This window comes from Coregonus clupeaformis, chromosome 13 (genome assembly GCF_020615455.1).
Source record: "Coregonus clupeaformis isolate EN_2021a chromosome 13, ASM2061545v1, whole genome shotgun sequence".
Classification (NCBI taxonomy): Eukaryota; Metazoa; Chordata; class Actinopteri; order Salmoniformes; family Salmonidae; genus Coregonus; species Coregonus clupeaformis.
This window is the reverse complement of record NC_059204.1, coordinates 44,332,428-44,346,394: the sequence shown is the minus strand read 5'-3', so window position 1 is coordinate 44,346,394 and position 13,967 is coordinate 44,332,428. Positions and strand designations below refer to the sequence as shown.

The following is a 13,967-nucleotide window of genomic DNA, read 5'->3' as shown; positions in this document are numbered from 1 at the left end:
ACAAAGTGATGTTAGGATATATAAGTTATTCCTTACGAGCTTTTGTGCCGAACACATTGTTACAGGTGTCAAGCTTATGGGCATATGGCAGCAGTGTGTAGGAGGGAGGTTCCTAAGTGTGAGAAGTGTGCAGAAGGGCATGAGACAAAGGAATGTGTAGCATTGGGGAAAGTAGTGGTATGTGCTAATTGTAGGGGTGCCCATGGGGCTGGGGATCAGAAATGTCCAGTGCAAGAGGCAGGTTGAGGTTTCCATAGTTAGAGTATTACAGAAGTTACAGGGTGTGTTAAGTGGTGGTGTCCCATCCTTTCAGGCTGTTGGCCTGAGGTAGGACTAAATAGATTTAAATAGTGGAGTAGGATGGTGGGTTTTTAGTGAGTGCAGGGTTAGATGGTAGGGTATTTGTTGATTATAAAAATAAAAAAAGTATATATATTTTTCACGCCCTGAGATCGCCCCTCAGCTTGACTGAAGACTCCTTTACCAGAGCCACAGCTTGCTGTGAGAACTGGCAGCCCCTCAGTACTCTTCATGCCCTTATGCACAGGTGCAGTGATCCACCTGTTTTCTCACACTAAGGCTAAGCCCATGGTGTGATGATCACTGTTTCCTTAGAGTGCTTGAATAGACTGACTGTGCGAACCTGCCCACCCCAAAATGAACTATTTTTATATTTGGTTGACCACACAATAATATGTTCTCTTTTTTCTTCATTAACCATTCACATTTGAACACACATTTGATTTATCCAGAGTAAATACATTATTCTGGATATGTCTGTTTCAGCCAATAAGGCGTTCTTGTTAGTTGATTGGTTCAGTGTTTGAGACAATCTGACTTTTCACTGGTGATCTCAGTGACAATTTAGTGTTTATTCATGCTAGTTGTGGTGTGTGGATCAACCTCTGGAAGTGTAGGGTATTTGTTGATTTAGACCATTTTTTCAAGCGAAGTATAAGGGAGTTATACTCCAGTCTAGTAGGTGGCGGTAATGCAACATTTATTGGATGCCAACCGCCGTTAAACCTCATCGAAGAAGAAGAAGAAGACGGGCAGCAGAAACGTTCTGCAGATCGGTGGCGGCAAGATAGTATGCAAAAGATGCTGACAATAATCTCCAACGTGCTTAGGGGTAGTGCAAGCAGAAATGTAAGTATTGTTTCTGGATAGTACTTTAGTATAGGATAAAAAGGACCGCTTGCCTTTTTCTTAAACGAGAGCAGCTGCCGTCTTGACCTTGCTAGACAGCAAGGCCCGGATTCGTACTCGTACCGGGGTAACGTTAGCTAGCCTGGCTTCAGATACACATAGGACTGTTGCCTAGCTGTAGTTAATTAAACCTGTTAATGTTAGCTAGCTAAGATCCAAGCGAATCATATTAAAGGCCTACCGGTACTTTATCTAGTTAGCTAACTAGCAAATCGTTTAGCGAGCTGCTAACTTGTCAACATAGTTGACCTCAACAAGCCTAATCTCCACTCCAGCAGCAGCAGCATCATCATCAAAGTAATTCTAATAACGTTAAATGCGAGAGTATCTCCTCATGTCACATCATTGGTTGTTTTGTTTCTGTGCCACAATGTCAGCTATTAATCAAGATACCCAATGGTAAGGTCTTAATGATGTGAAAAAGCTTCTGACTGAAGTGTCAGTATGATGAAAGGATCAGTGTTATATGAAGGTAATCACAGGGAACTAAAAACTCACGTTTTCAATGATTGGCTGGCCACCATGGATAACACACCTCAAACATTTGATGTGGCACATAATTGTCAGAACTTTCCCTTTCATGTCTGACAATATAATCTCTCAGGTGATTCTCTCATTGATCTGTCTCTTTATCCATTTATGTCTTTCCCTTGTATTCTCTCACTCCCTGCCTTATAGGGAGCCCAGGTTGTGTCAGAGGTAAGATGTGGTTTTACTGTAGTGTAAGGGTGATACAATCCCTGTGGCTCACCTGACTCCAGCTTTATTCTAAATGATTTATTTCCCTTTCACTTGGTATGTGCCATACTTTCACTCAATGATTTTATCTCGTGAATGCTTTGCTATCTTCTAATCCCTCATCTTGTTGCTTTTTGAAAGTTCTTATACTGTTAAGAGATATTAATTCTCACATGCACACACAAACCTATCTCATATGTATGTATATCTTCTAGCTAGTCCTACTTATTTTACATTGGATAGCGGTGTCAGAGCCAACAGGCTAGTGCAGATGCTTTGGCAAAGCCAAAAGTGGTTTGATAGGTAGGTAGGTACAGTTTATTTTATATTGTGAGTGGAAAGTTGTTTGGTTAGTGAGTTAATGAGTGCAGAGAATGTGGTTTAGAACTAGCCTGAGTCTTCATAGGGCCTTCATTGGGAGAGGTTTTTATGTGGAATTCCACTTCAAAGGCAAATTTTAATTCACAGAGCTTAGTTTTGTTTCATAGATGAAACAAAGCACTCAGATGATGCACTTTAAGTGTTGAAAAGCCTTTTCTATTGGACTGGATCAACACCTTCAGAACAACCACCAGGCCTTTAGCTGTTTGAGCTGGAGTAGGTAACTGCTGCTGTTTTCAGACCCCTCAGTGGGTGTTGACATTACAGCTAGACTCTGCAGTGACTGATCTGCCTGGCTCTTCTCTCCCCAGTCCTCCATGTGCAGGGCTGTTTTGCAGCTGCTGGCGGTCCAGGGGCAGTATGCTGACATAACCTCTCCGCCAGACCCAGCACTACGACCCTGCAAGCCAGACACAGATTTATACTCTGTCTCACACAGTCCTCTAGCAGACAATTTCAAAAGACCAAAGACTGATCTAACATTTACTGAAACAGACCACAGTGCTGTACTAACCCCAGAACTTACAATTGCCAGCAGACTAATACCTGAAGAAGAACCCCCAGAGGCCACTCTAGTCGATCCGTCCCCTGCCTTTAACAGTAAACTTGAAGAGGAGTTATTTGACACTGACAAACCATTTGCAGATCCAACATCACTTCACCATGTGATAAATACGGACCTGCCAGTCTCAGAATTATCCTTATCAGAGCAACCAAATCTAAACTCACCAGAACCCTTAGCAACTGGCCCGACTGTTACAGAACCCTTATCAGATACTACCCTGACGGTTTCAGAAGCAGAACCCTTGGCAGATACTGCCTTGACTGTTTCAGAACCCTTAGAAGAACCCTTAAATGTCCCGATTGTTTCAGAATTAACTTTATCCGAACCACTTGTTAGAACAAACCCAGTTATTCCAGAATCAAACTCATCTGAACAGTCAGCTGCGATGGACTCTCAAGTATCAGAATCGACTTTACCAGAGCCTCCAATAACCTCTGATGCACCTATCATAGCCCACTCTTCAACAGAAGCAGAAATAAACTTTGACCAACTAACACTAGAACTAACATCACCAGAACGACCTCTAAACACAGGCCAACCGACCCAGGAATTAAACCTCTCAGAACCTGACATCAGTACTAACAGCGACACTACTAACTCATCCATATCTGAGCCTCAGCTGGCAGAGAGGAGCCAGAATACAGACATAATGTTGCTTTCACGCCCTGAGATCGCCCTCAGCTTGACTGAAGACACTCCTTTACCAGAGCCACAGCTTGCTGTGAGTACTGGCAGCCCCTCTGTATCTTACTCTCCTCCCCTCACAACCACTCACGCTTTTACAGTGCTCTGCATGCCCTTATGCACAGGTGCTGTGATCCTGCTGTTTTCTCACGCTAAGGCTAAGCCCATGGTGTGATGATCACTGTTTCCTTAGTGTTTGAATTGACTGGCTGTGTGAACCTGCCCACCCCAAAATGAACTATTTTCATCTTTGGTCTACAACACAATAATATGTTCTCTTTTTCCCCTCATTAACCATTCACATTTGAACATACATTATTCTGGATATGTCTGTTTCAGCCAATGAGGCGTTCTTGTTAGCTGATTGGTTCAGTGATTGAGACAATCTGACTTTTCACTGGTGATCTCAGTGACAATGGAGTGTTTATTCATGCTAGTTGGTGTTGTGGTGTGTGGATCAACCTCTGGAAGTGTAGGTATGTTTTATCTCAAGGTTATTCACTCCACCCTTTATCACTGTATGGGTCTGTCCTATTTCAGATACTTTTGTGCTGCCTCTCCTGGCTTGCCCAACTGCAGGTCTTGTGAAGTATTTTTGTAGTTGTGAAAAGACGTGATGATGTCTGGTAGAATGTACACATGGAGTGCATCTCTCAACGTCCTCTGTTTTATTTTAGGCCGCCAGCATGGTGGCGTCATCACGTTCATATGCTGATTTCACTCCTGAGGCCACCTTTGACATAAAGGTAAGACAAAAATAAAACGTTTTTAGCTGATTGATTCTCACTGTTTGCCTTGATGAGATCGCATTGTGTGTGTTCCCTCGTATAGAAAGTGGACCTACATCGTCTGGAGGAGGGCCCACCTCTGACGGCCACTCTGACCCGGGAGGAGGGACTGAAGTACTACCGCACCATGCAGACCATAAGACGCATGGAGCTGAAGGCAGATCAGCTGTACAAGCAGAAGATCATCAGAGGCTTTTGTCATCTGTATGATGGCCAGGTTAGGGCGCACACAATCACTCTCATGGATTGTATAAGCAAATATAGTCTCGCATGTATACACACATACTTCATTCAAATATAAACGCTCAGAGATTCTGTTTGTTATTCTATGATAGGAAGCCTGTGCGGTTGGCATTGAGGGGGGTATCACCCTGTCAGATCACCTGATTACTGCATACCGCGCCCACGGCTATACCCTCACCAGGGGCGGGACCGTCAGGGAGATCATGGCTGAGCTCACTGGTGAGTGTACTTGACTTGACCCAATCCAATAGATAACTCTAATAAGAGCTAATAGTGCTGAACGATTAGTGCTTTTTGAGGTCGGTTCGATTATTAAAAAATAATCACGAATTTCGGTTTCTATTATTTTTTTAAACATTAAATGCATTATGAATTAATGATATTAAAATGACGAGAGATTTTTAATGGAAATGTCAAAGCCAGAAATGGTGAACGTTAAATTGCCAAAACATTGAAAATATTCCATTGTCTTTGTCAGGTCCATATAGAAAAAAAGGAAATTACTATTAAATAATAAGATATTTCAGTTGTGTATATTACTTAGTTTTATTTTTTGACTTTATAATTTTTCATTCCTAAGTCATCTCATCTCCTCTGCTCAGACAGTAGCAGCCAGACAACCATCTAACATTCTGTGTTCTCCCCATACTGTACTGTCTTTAGTCATCCTATTTAGCTAGGCTAGCCTGCCTAAGTATGCTGCAGAGTTGTCTGATGAAATAATTGTACTAGTTCTTCTCGTTGTTGTGTACATTACTCTCTCATGCAGCGGCGTATGCTATCTGTGTATCTAACCTAACATAGGAGGCGTAAAAGTGTATCCATCTGGGTCCGAGCCGGAAAAGAACAGGCGCAATGGATTATGGTCATTGTAGTTAATTACCACGGTTCTGCGCTGAACTAGGTTGAACATTTGCTACACTAGGTTGAACATTTGCTGTTTGGGTTAGTTCTTATTATACAATTTCACTGTAGAACCCCTAGTCCCTTTCAAACTGCCTCATATAGTTCCTTTGTTCCTCCCCCCATACACGCCGAGACCGGCTCAATCGATGCCTCCAATGACGCTATCTCTTTCATTGTTACCCAACGCTTAGGGTTACCTGAACTGTACTCATATCCTTCCATATCCTTTTCTGTACATAATGCCCTGAATCTTTTCTACAACGCCCGGAGAACTGCCCCCTTTATTCTATGTACCCAACGCACTAGAAGACCAGTTCTTAAAGCCTTTAGCCGTATCCTTATTCTAGTCCTCCTCTGTTCCTCTGGTGATGTAGAGGCTAACCCAGGCCCTGCAGCCCCCAGTATCACTCCTACTCCCCAGGAGCTATCATTTGTTGACTTCTGTAACCGTAAAAGTCTTGGTTTTCTGCACATAAATATCAGAAGCCTCCTTCCTAAGTTTGAGTTATTCACTGCGTTAGCACACTCCGCCAACCCTGATGTTCTAGCAGTGTCTGAATCCTGGCTTAGGAAGGCCACCAAAAATTCTGAAATTTCCATCCCCAACTATAACATTTTCCGTCTAGATAGAACTGCCAAAGGGGGTGGAGTTGCAATCTACTGTAGAGATAGCCTGCAGAGCTCCATCATACTATCCAGGTCTGTGCCCAAACAGTTTGAGCTTCTACTTCTAAAAATCCACCTTTCCAGAAATAAATCTCTCACTGTTGCCGCTTGCTACAGACCCCCGTCAGCCCCCAGCTGTGCCCTGGACACCATATGTGAATTGATTGCCCCCCATCTATCCTCAGAGTTTGTACTGCTTGGTGACCTAAATTGGGATATGCTTAACACCCCGGCCATCCTACAATCTAAACTAGATGCCCTCAATCTCACACAAATTATCAACGAACCTACCAGGTACAACCCTAAATCCGTAAACATGGGTACCCTCATAGATATCATCCTGACTAACTTACCCTCTAAATACACCTCCGCTGTCTTCAACCAGGATCTCAGCGATCACTGCCTTATTGCCTGCGTCCGTAACGGGTCCGCGGTCAAACGACCACCCCTCATCACTGTCAAACGCTCCCAAAAACACTTCAGCGAGCAGGCCTTCCTAATTGACCTGGCCCAGGTATCCTGGATGGATATAGATCTCATTCCGTCAGTAGAGGATGCCTGGTTGTTCTTTAAAAGTAATTTCCTCTCAATCTTAAATAGACATGCCCCATTCAAAAATACAGAACTAAGAACAGATATAGCCCCTGGTTCTCCTCAGACTTGACTGCCCTTGACCAGCACAAAAACATCCTGTGGCGTACTGCATTAGCATCAAATAGCCCCCACGATATGCAACTTTTCAGGGAAGTTAGGAACCAATATACACAAGCAGTTAGGAAAGCAAAGGCTAACTTTTTCAAACAGAAATTTGCATCCTGTAGCACTAACTCCAAAAAGTTTTGGGACACTGTAAAGTCCATGGAAAATAAGAGCACTTCCTCCCAGCTGCCCACTGCACTGAGGCTAGGAAACACTATCGCCACCGATAAATCTACAATAATCGATAATTTCAACAAGCATTTTGCTACGGCTGGCCATGCTTTCCACCTGGCTACCACTACCCCGGCTCTGCACCCTCCGCTGCAACTTGCCCATGCCCCCCCCGCTTCTCCTTCACACAAATCCAGACAGCTGATGTTCTAAAAGAGCTGCAAAATCTGGACCCCTACAAATCATCTGGGCTAGACAATCTGGACCCTTTCTTTCTAAAACTAGCCGCCGAAATTGTCGCAACCCCTATTACTAGCCTGTTCAACCTCTCTTTCGTAACGTCTGAGATCCCCAGAGATTGGAAAGCTGCCGCGGTCATCCCCCTCTTCAAAGGGGGTGACACTCTAGATCCAAACTGTTACAGACCCATATCCATCCTGCCCTGCCTTTCAAAAGTTTTTGAAAGCCAAGTCAACAAACAGATCAACGACCATTTCGAATCCCACCGTACCTTCTCCGCTATGCAATCCGGTTTCCGAGCTGGTCATGGGTGCACTTCAGCCACGCTCAAGGTCCTAAACGATATTATAACCGCGATCGATAATAGACAGTACTGTGCAGCCGTTTTCATTGACCTGGCCAAGGCTTTCGACTCTGTCAACCACCGCATTCTTATTGGCAGACTAAATAGCCTTGGTTTCTCAAATGACTGCCTCGCCTGGTTCACCAACTACTTCTCAGATAGAGTTCAATGTGTCAAATCGGAGGGCCTGTTGTCTGGACCTATGGCAGTCTCTATGGGGTGCCACAGGGTTCAATTCTTGGGCCGACTCTTTTCTCTGTGTATATCAATGACGTCGCTCTTGCTGCTGGTGACTCTCAGATCCACCTCTACGCAGACGACACCATTTTGTATACATCTGGCCCTTCATTGGACACTGTGTTAACAAACCTCCAAACGAGCTTCAATTCCATACAACACTCCTTCAGTAGCCTCCAACTGCTCTTAAACACTAGTAAAACTAAATGCATGCTCTTCAACCGAACGCTGCTTGCACCCGCCCACCCGACTAGAATCACTACTCTCGACGGGTCTGACCTAGAGTATGTGGACAACTACAAATATCTAGGTGTCTGGTTAGACTGTAAACTCTCCTTCCAGACTCACATTAAGAATCTCCAATCCAAAGTTAAATCTAGAATCGGTTTCCTATTTCGCAACAAAGCCTCCTTCACTCATGCTGCCAAACATGCCCTCGTAAAACTGACTATCCTACCGATCCTTGACTTCGGCGATGTCATTTACAAAATAGCCTCCAACACTCTACTCAGCAAATTGGATGTTGTCTATCACAGTGCCATCCGTTTTGTCTCCAAAGCCCCATATAATACCCACCACTGTGACCTGTACGCTCTTGTTGGCTGGTCCTCACTACATATTCGTCGCCAAACCCACTGGCTCCAGGCCATCTATAAATCACTGCTAGGCAAATCCCCGCCTTATCTTAGCTCATTGGTCACCATAGTAACACCCACCCGTAGTCTGCGCTCCAGCGGGTATATCTCACTGGTCATCCCCAAAGCCAACACCTCCTTTGGCCGCAATTCCTTCCAGTTCTCTGCTGCCAATGACTGGAACAAATTGCAAAAATCTCTGAAGCTGGAGACACTTATCTCCCTCACTAACTTTAAGCATCAGTTGTCAGAGCACCTTACCGATCACACAGCCCATCTTACCTGTACACAGCCCATCTGAAATTAGCCCGCCCAACTACCTCATCCCTATATTGTTATTTATTTTGCTCATTTGTACCCCAGTATCTCTATTTGCACATCATCTCTTGCACATCTATCATTCCAGTGTTAATACTAATTGTAATTATTTTGCACTATAGCCTATTTTATTGCCTTACCTCCATAACTTGCTAAATTTGCACACTGTATATTATATGTATTTCTGTTGTATTTTTGACTTTGTTTTGTTTTACCCCATATGTAACTCTGTGTTGTTTTTATCGCACTGCTTTGCTTTATCTTGGCCAGGTCGCAGTTGTAAATGAGAACTTGTTCTCAACTGGTTTACCTGGTTAAATAAAGGTGAAATAAAATAAAAAATAAATAAAAATAAAAACTACAACTCCCGTCAGCCCAGCGTCCCATATAGTTCTTGGCTTCATTTATCTCGTGAATGATTTGATTTCTCTCTAGAGAAACGGCGCGTTGGCTCACAAAAAAAAACAAAATGGAATTAAAGTAATTGAAATTGTCTGTCAATTATTTGTTTAATAACCAAAAAAGCAACATTTGGTTAATCGCTCAGCACCAAGAGCTAATCATTCTACATTGCACCTCTGATTTTGTCTTCCTAACCATTCAAACACACCTCTTTCACTCATTATTTTCTTCCCTTGCTGTCTCACTAAGGTCGTAGAGGAGGCATTGCTAAAGGCAAGGGAGGCTCTATGCACATGTACACTAAAAACTTCTATGGAGGCAATGGCATTGTGGGAGCTCAGGTAATTCACAAAGGCCTAGCATTATTTATTTATCTTAGATTTGAAAGAATCCCATTTGATTCCTTTTTTAACCTGATCATTTGTCTAAGCTGTATATCCCATTCAAAGAGGGTGGATTCTCCCTCTCAAATATAACACCTGCCTAATCTCCCCTCAGGTACCCCTGGGAGCTGGTGTAGCCCTGGCCTGCAAGTACCTGGGCAATGACCAGCTGTGTGTCAGTCTCTATGGTGATGGAGCAGCCAACCAGGTTTGACATACAACATGCTTCTTAACACCTGCATGCATTGAACATATGAAGTACAACGATTTGAGCCCAACTGTTGACTGAATTTTTATTAATCCACAGGGTCAGATCTTTGAGACATATAACATGTCGTCTCTTTGGAAGTTACCCATCATCTTCATCTGTGAGAACAACCAATATGGCATGGGCACATCAGTAGAGCGCTCTGCTGCCAGCACCGAATACTACAAGAGAGGAGACTACATTCCTGGCCTCAGGGTAGACTGCTAACTAATACATTCACGCTTCTGTATAACTTGCAAAATGTAATTCTTAAACTCAAGTAATGTATCTGTATCCAGGTGGATGGGATGGATGTTCTGTGTGTTAGAGAGGCCACCAAGTTTGCAGCTGATCACTGCCGATCTGGAAAGGTGAGCATCAAGTATGTAGGGTTGTTGATTTTGTGTCTGTGTACTGTGTACAGGTTTGTGTGTTTTTAAGTCGAAGTAGCACAACTGAGACTGTTTCTCTGCTCCACCTGTGTTCAGGGCCCTATCCTCATGGAGCTCCAGACCTACCGTTATCATGGACACAGCATGAGCGATCCTGGCGTCAGGTAAATGTCCACAGCTCAACTGAGTGTACCAAACAATGACTCCAATGCTTCCCAGTGTCAAATTGGCTGGATGTCCTTTGGGTGGTGGACCATTCTTGATACACATGGGAAACTGTTGAGCGTGAAAAACCCAGCAGCGTTGCAGTTCTTGACACAAACCGGTGTGCCTGCACCTACTACCATACCCCATTCAAAGGCACTTAAATCTTTTGTCTTGCCCATTCACCCTCTGAATGGCACACATACACAATCCATGTCTCAATTGTCTCAAGGCTTAAAAATCCTTCTTTAACTTGTCTCCTCCCCTTCATCTACACTGATTTGAAGTGGATTTAACACATGACATCAATAAGGGATCATAGCTTTCAACTGGTCAGTCTGTCATGGAAACAGCAAGCGTTCTTTTTTGTATGCTCTGTATATCGTTATTGGATTAGTAGATTAGTATTGTTGATGCCATAGACATGATTCTTATTACCTACCTATCTGTTATTTTCTCTGTAGAAGTGATTTGAACTCCATCAGTAAACAGGTTTCCACCCAACCATTTAATGCGAAGGATTTACCTGCCCCATAAAAACAGTCACGACAGGGGTAATGGAAACAGGAAATGTCGGATAAAATTCATAAATGTCGACAGACAATTTGTTCGTTCGACAGGGTGGGATCTTTTTGTGTCTGTAAAATGTATTATGTGAGAAATGGGGGTGGAAACACCTTTTTTATGCACAAATATTGATATAATAACCACAAGTCACGCAATATGTTACGTTGTAGGCCTACCAACACGATGCAGGAAAGCATATAGGTGGATGAAATAAGTTATGATGAACTTCACATGCTGGTTAAGTGCACAGTGATCATGCACATTTCCAATAGGCTAAATATCGAGGGTAGACTATTTGAATGCTGGTGACATGATAATCGCTGTTTGCTGCCAATAATCAAATAAAATGATCTTGCTCTTATCCATATCTCATCATAAAACCTGTCCACTTTATCAGCAAACTTGTCTAGAGAGCATGCGCCAAAACCAGATTGGGCAAGTTTTCAATTTAACCGTTTTTGCGACAAAACCCTCGGCAGAGTTGATATATTTTTTTTACGGAGTGGCTGCGGATCCGACTTTTCTGGACCTTTCTTCCCGACAGCTAAAGGTCCCGACGCTTCTGCGCATGCGCGGGATTCTCTACTTACTCAGTCCCTGCTCTACTCGTGGAGAACAGGCTACTCTGGCGATTGGTGCTTGTTCAATAAAGTTAGATCAAAGCTGAATCATCAATGTCTGCAACATCACATGATGATAGTATTGTACATAACAGAACCCAATATAATAGCATAGCATATTACAGGGATACTCAACTACTACGGGGGGGTAGAACTGGGGGGTTACCTACAGATCTGCAGCCACAGCCTATTTTTCTTTAAATTGGGTACATGGGAACTTTTTTATGTGCACTACGTCATCACACAGACTTTTCTCCGCAACAAATCAGTTTGATGGAAACACCTCTGGTGGGAAAATACGCAGATTCTTTTGAATATTCGCATGAAAATCTGGCACCAATTGGATGGAAACCTAGCCTAGTGCTGACCTACCAGGGATTCAACAGCTAGTTTTTCAGTGCTTTAATATATTGCTGCCTTGCACTCTGCTATGTCCCCCAGTAGCCTCCTCCCTGCATTCTCTTACCTGCCGTAGTGACACTGCATACCCCTACCCCGCTCTTTCCCCTTCCTTAGCTACCGCACACGTGAGGAGATCCAGGAGGTCCGTAGTAAGAGCGACCCCATCTCCATGCTGAAGGACCGCATGCTCAGCAACAACATGGCCAGCATAGAGGAGCTCAAGGTGATTCTCAAATATTCACTAATATACTGGCCATTCGACACAGTATGAATAGGCAGTATATACATAGTTACAGCTGACAGAAGCATGTCTTGGAGGATGTAATGACCAAACTTCCCTTGTCCTGTATGTGTGCAGGAGATTGATATTGCGGTGAGGAAGGAGATTGAAGATGCTGCACAGTTTGCTACCACAGACCCAGAGCCCCCTCTGGATGACCTGTGTAGCCACATCTTCGCCAACGATCAGCCCTTTGAAGTGCGTGGCGCCACCCCATGGACCAAGCTGACGTCGACCAGCTAAAGGCTCTCATGCCCCACCCTTTTGTCTTCCAGGCCCTTCCCCTATGCTCCATCAACGCACACTTCTCTTTGCACACATCACATTCCTCATCTCAGCCAATGGCCTTCATGGACTAATCTTCTTGCCCCCCCACACACACATTATCCCATGCCGACAATAACTTATACCACCCATTTATTTTCCCTTGAGAGCCCTAATCCAAACACTCCACACCCAAAAACAGTGCCTGACTGTGTCATACCTCATTGACTAACTCTGAGTCATTGCTACTTGCAGTGCTCATGCCACACTATTGGCTCTTGTCTTTTCTGTTGAAAAGTCACTTAAAACACAAGAGAAGTAAGAAGAGCCTTTCATTATCCCTCTCCAAATGTTGTTCTGAGACTGGTCACTTGGACCAATTGTCCTTATCAACATTACTGGTATAACATAGTCCCGTGTAGCTCAGTTGGTAGAGCATGGCGCTTGCAACGCCAGGGTTGTGGGTTCGATTCCCACGGGGGACCAGTGTGGGAAAAAATAAAATGTATGCACTAATTAAGTCGCTCTGGATAAGAGCGTCTGCTAAAATGAAGAAAAAAAAATGTATTCCTATTTGATTGTTTTTTTTCTTCTCCCTATCCAAATAAGATTAAATAAAGGGTATATTAAATAAAGGGCTTTACGTTGGGATGTTAGCATTTTTATATATCTTGCGAAATCAAACCTGTGCCTGTGGGATCTTGTCTGTGTTTGGAAGATGTGTCTCTAGACTGCGTGTCACTCGTAGCGGAGCACTAAAGATCCACATGAATGAAGGCGGAGTCTGGAAATTGTGGTGTGATGCTTCAGAGACAGATTATTGAATACTGCTGACCTCATGCCTTCACTGTGTTGTTAGTCATACACCATTTTTGTAGACCATCACCTTCTAAATCATAATGCCCCCTGCTCTCTAGTTCCCTGAAATAATTGTTTTGTCCTATCAGCCTCGTATTTATTGCTGAATGTGTTTTGCACCTAACGTACCAGTACTCAAACTATAACTGCTTCAAGAAGGAATAGAAAATGCCTCTTTTGGGAGTCTTGGTGGTCAACTGTTACAGTGAATAATGGTCATACTACAGAACAGTGGGGCACTACACAGGGATCTGTCCTGGTTTTCCCCCGGAGGTGATGAGATCAGGAAGTGTATGTGCTCCGTTATTGTCTGTCGAAACAAATAAACATTGAAAGAAACTAATGAACTTGTTTTGGGCTTTGTATATGTGAATGTGTGGTCCACTGGCTCAGTTGGTAGAGCACAGCGCTTGCAACGGCATGATTGTGGGTTTGATTCCCGCTGGGACCACCCATACAAAAATGTATGCATCCGTAACTATGTTGCTTTGGATAAAAGTCTGCTAAATGGCATATGCTGTTTTT

General features: G+C 43.5%; 1 protein-coding gene across 4 annotated transcripts; it reads left to right on the top strand.

Moving 5' to 3' along the window:
* The first annotated feature begins 427 nt into the window (after positions 1-427).
* Positions 428-13,068, top strand: LOC121579559 (pyruvate dehydrogenase E1 component subunit alpha, mitochondrial). Of its 4 annotated transcripts, XM_041894262.2 has the most exons (13): positions 428-1,149; positions 1,888-1,908; positions 2,640-3,614; positions 4,255-4,323; positions 4,409-4,582; positions 4,701-4,827; positions 9,475-9,566; positions 9,724-9,816; positions 9,916-10,071; positions 10,155-10,226; positions 10,344-10,411; positions 12,155-12,263; positions 12,399-13,068. In XM_041894262.2, exons 1-13 carry the CDS (start codon positions 1,093-1,095, stop codon positions 12,561-12,563), a joined length of 2,178 nt encoding a protein of 725 aa, XP_041750196.1. In that variant the 5' UTR covers positions 428-1,092; the 3' UTR covers positions 12,564-13,068. The 4 variants fall into 4 exon arrangements, with proteins under 4 accessions (XP_041750196.1, XP_041750197.1, XP_041750198.1 ...); XM_041894263.2 differs by lacking the exon at positions 1,888-1,908 and having other exon boundaries at positions 452-1,149; XM_041894264.2 differs by lacking the exon at positions 2,640-3,614 and having other exon boundaries at positions 544-1,149.
* The last annotated feature ends 899 nt before the right edge of the window (positions 13,069-13,967 follow it).

Bases quoted from the DNA above. Each gene is read 5' to 3' on its own strand.
- LOC121579559 (XM_041894262.2), top strand. From the start codon at position 1,093: ATGCAAAAGATGCTGACAATAATCTCCAACGTGCTTAGGGGTAGTGCA. The intron at 4,828-9,474 runs GTGAGTGTACTT...TGTCTCACTAAG, and splicing joins GATCATGGCTGAGCTCACTG to GTCGTAGAGGAGGCATTGCT. The intron at 9,567-9,723 runs GTAATTCACAAA...ATCTCCCCTCAG, and splicing joins ATGGCATTGTGGGAGCTCAG to GTACCCCTGGGAGCTGGTGT.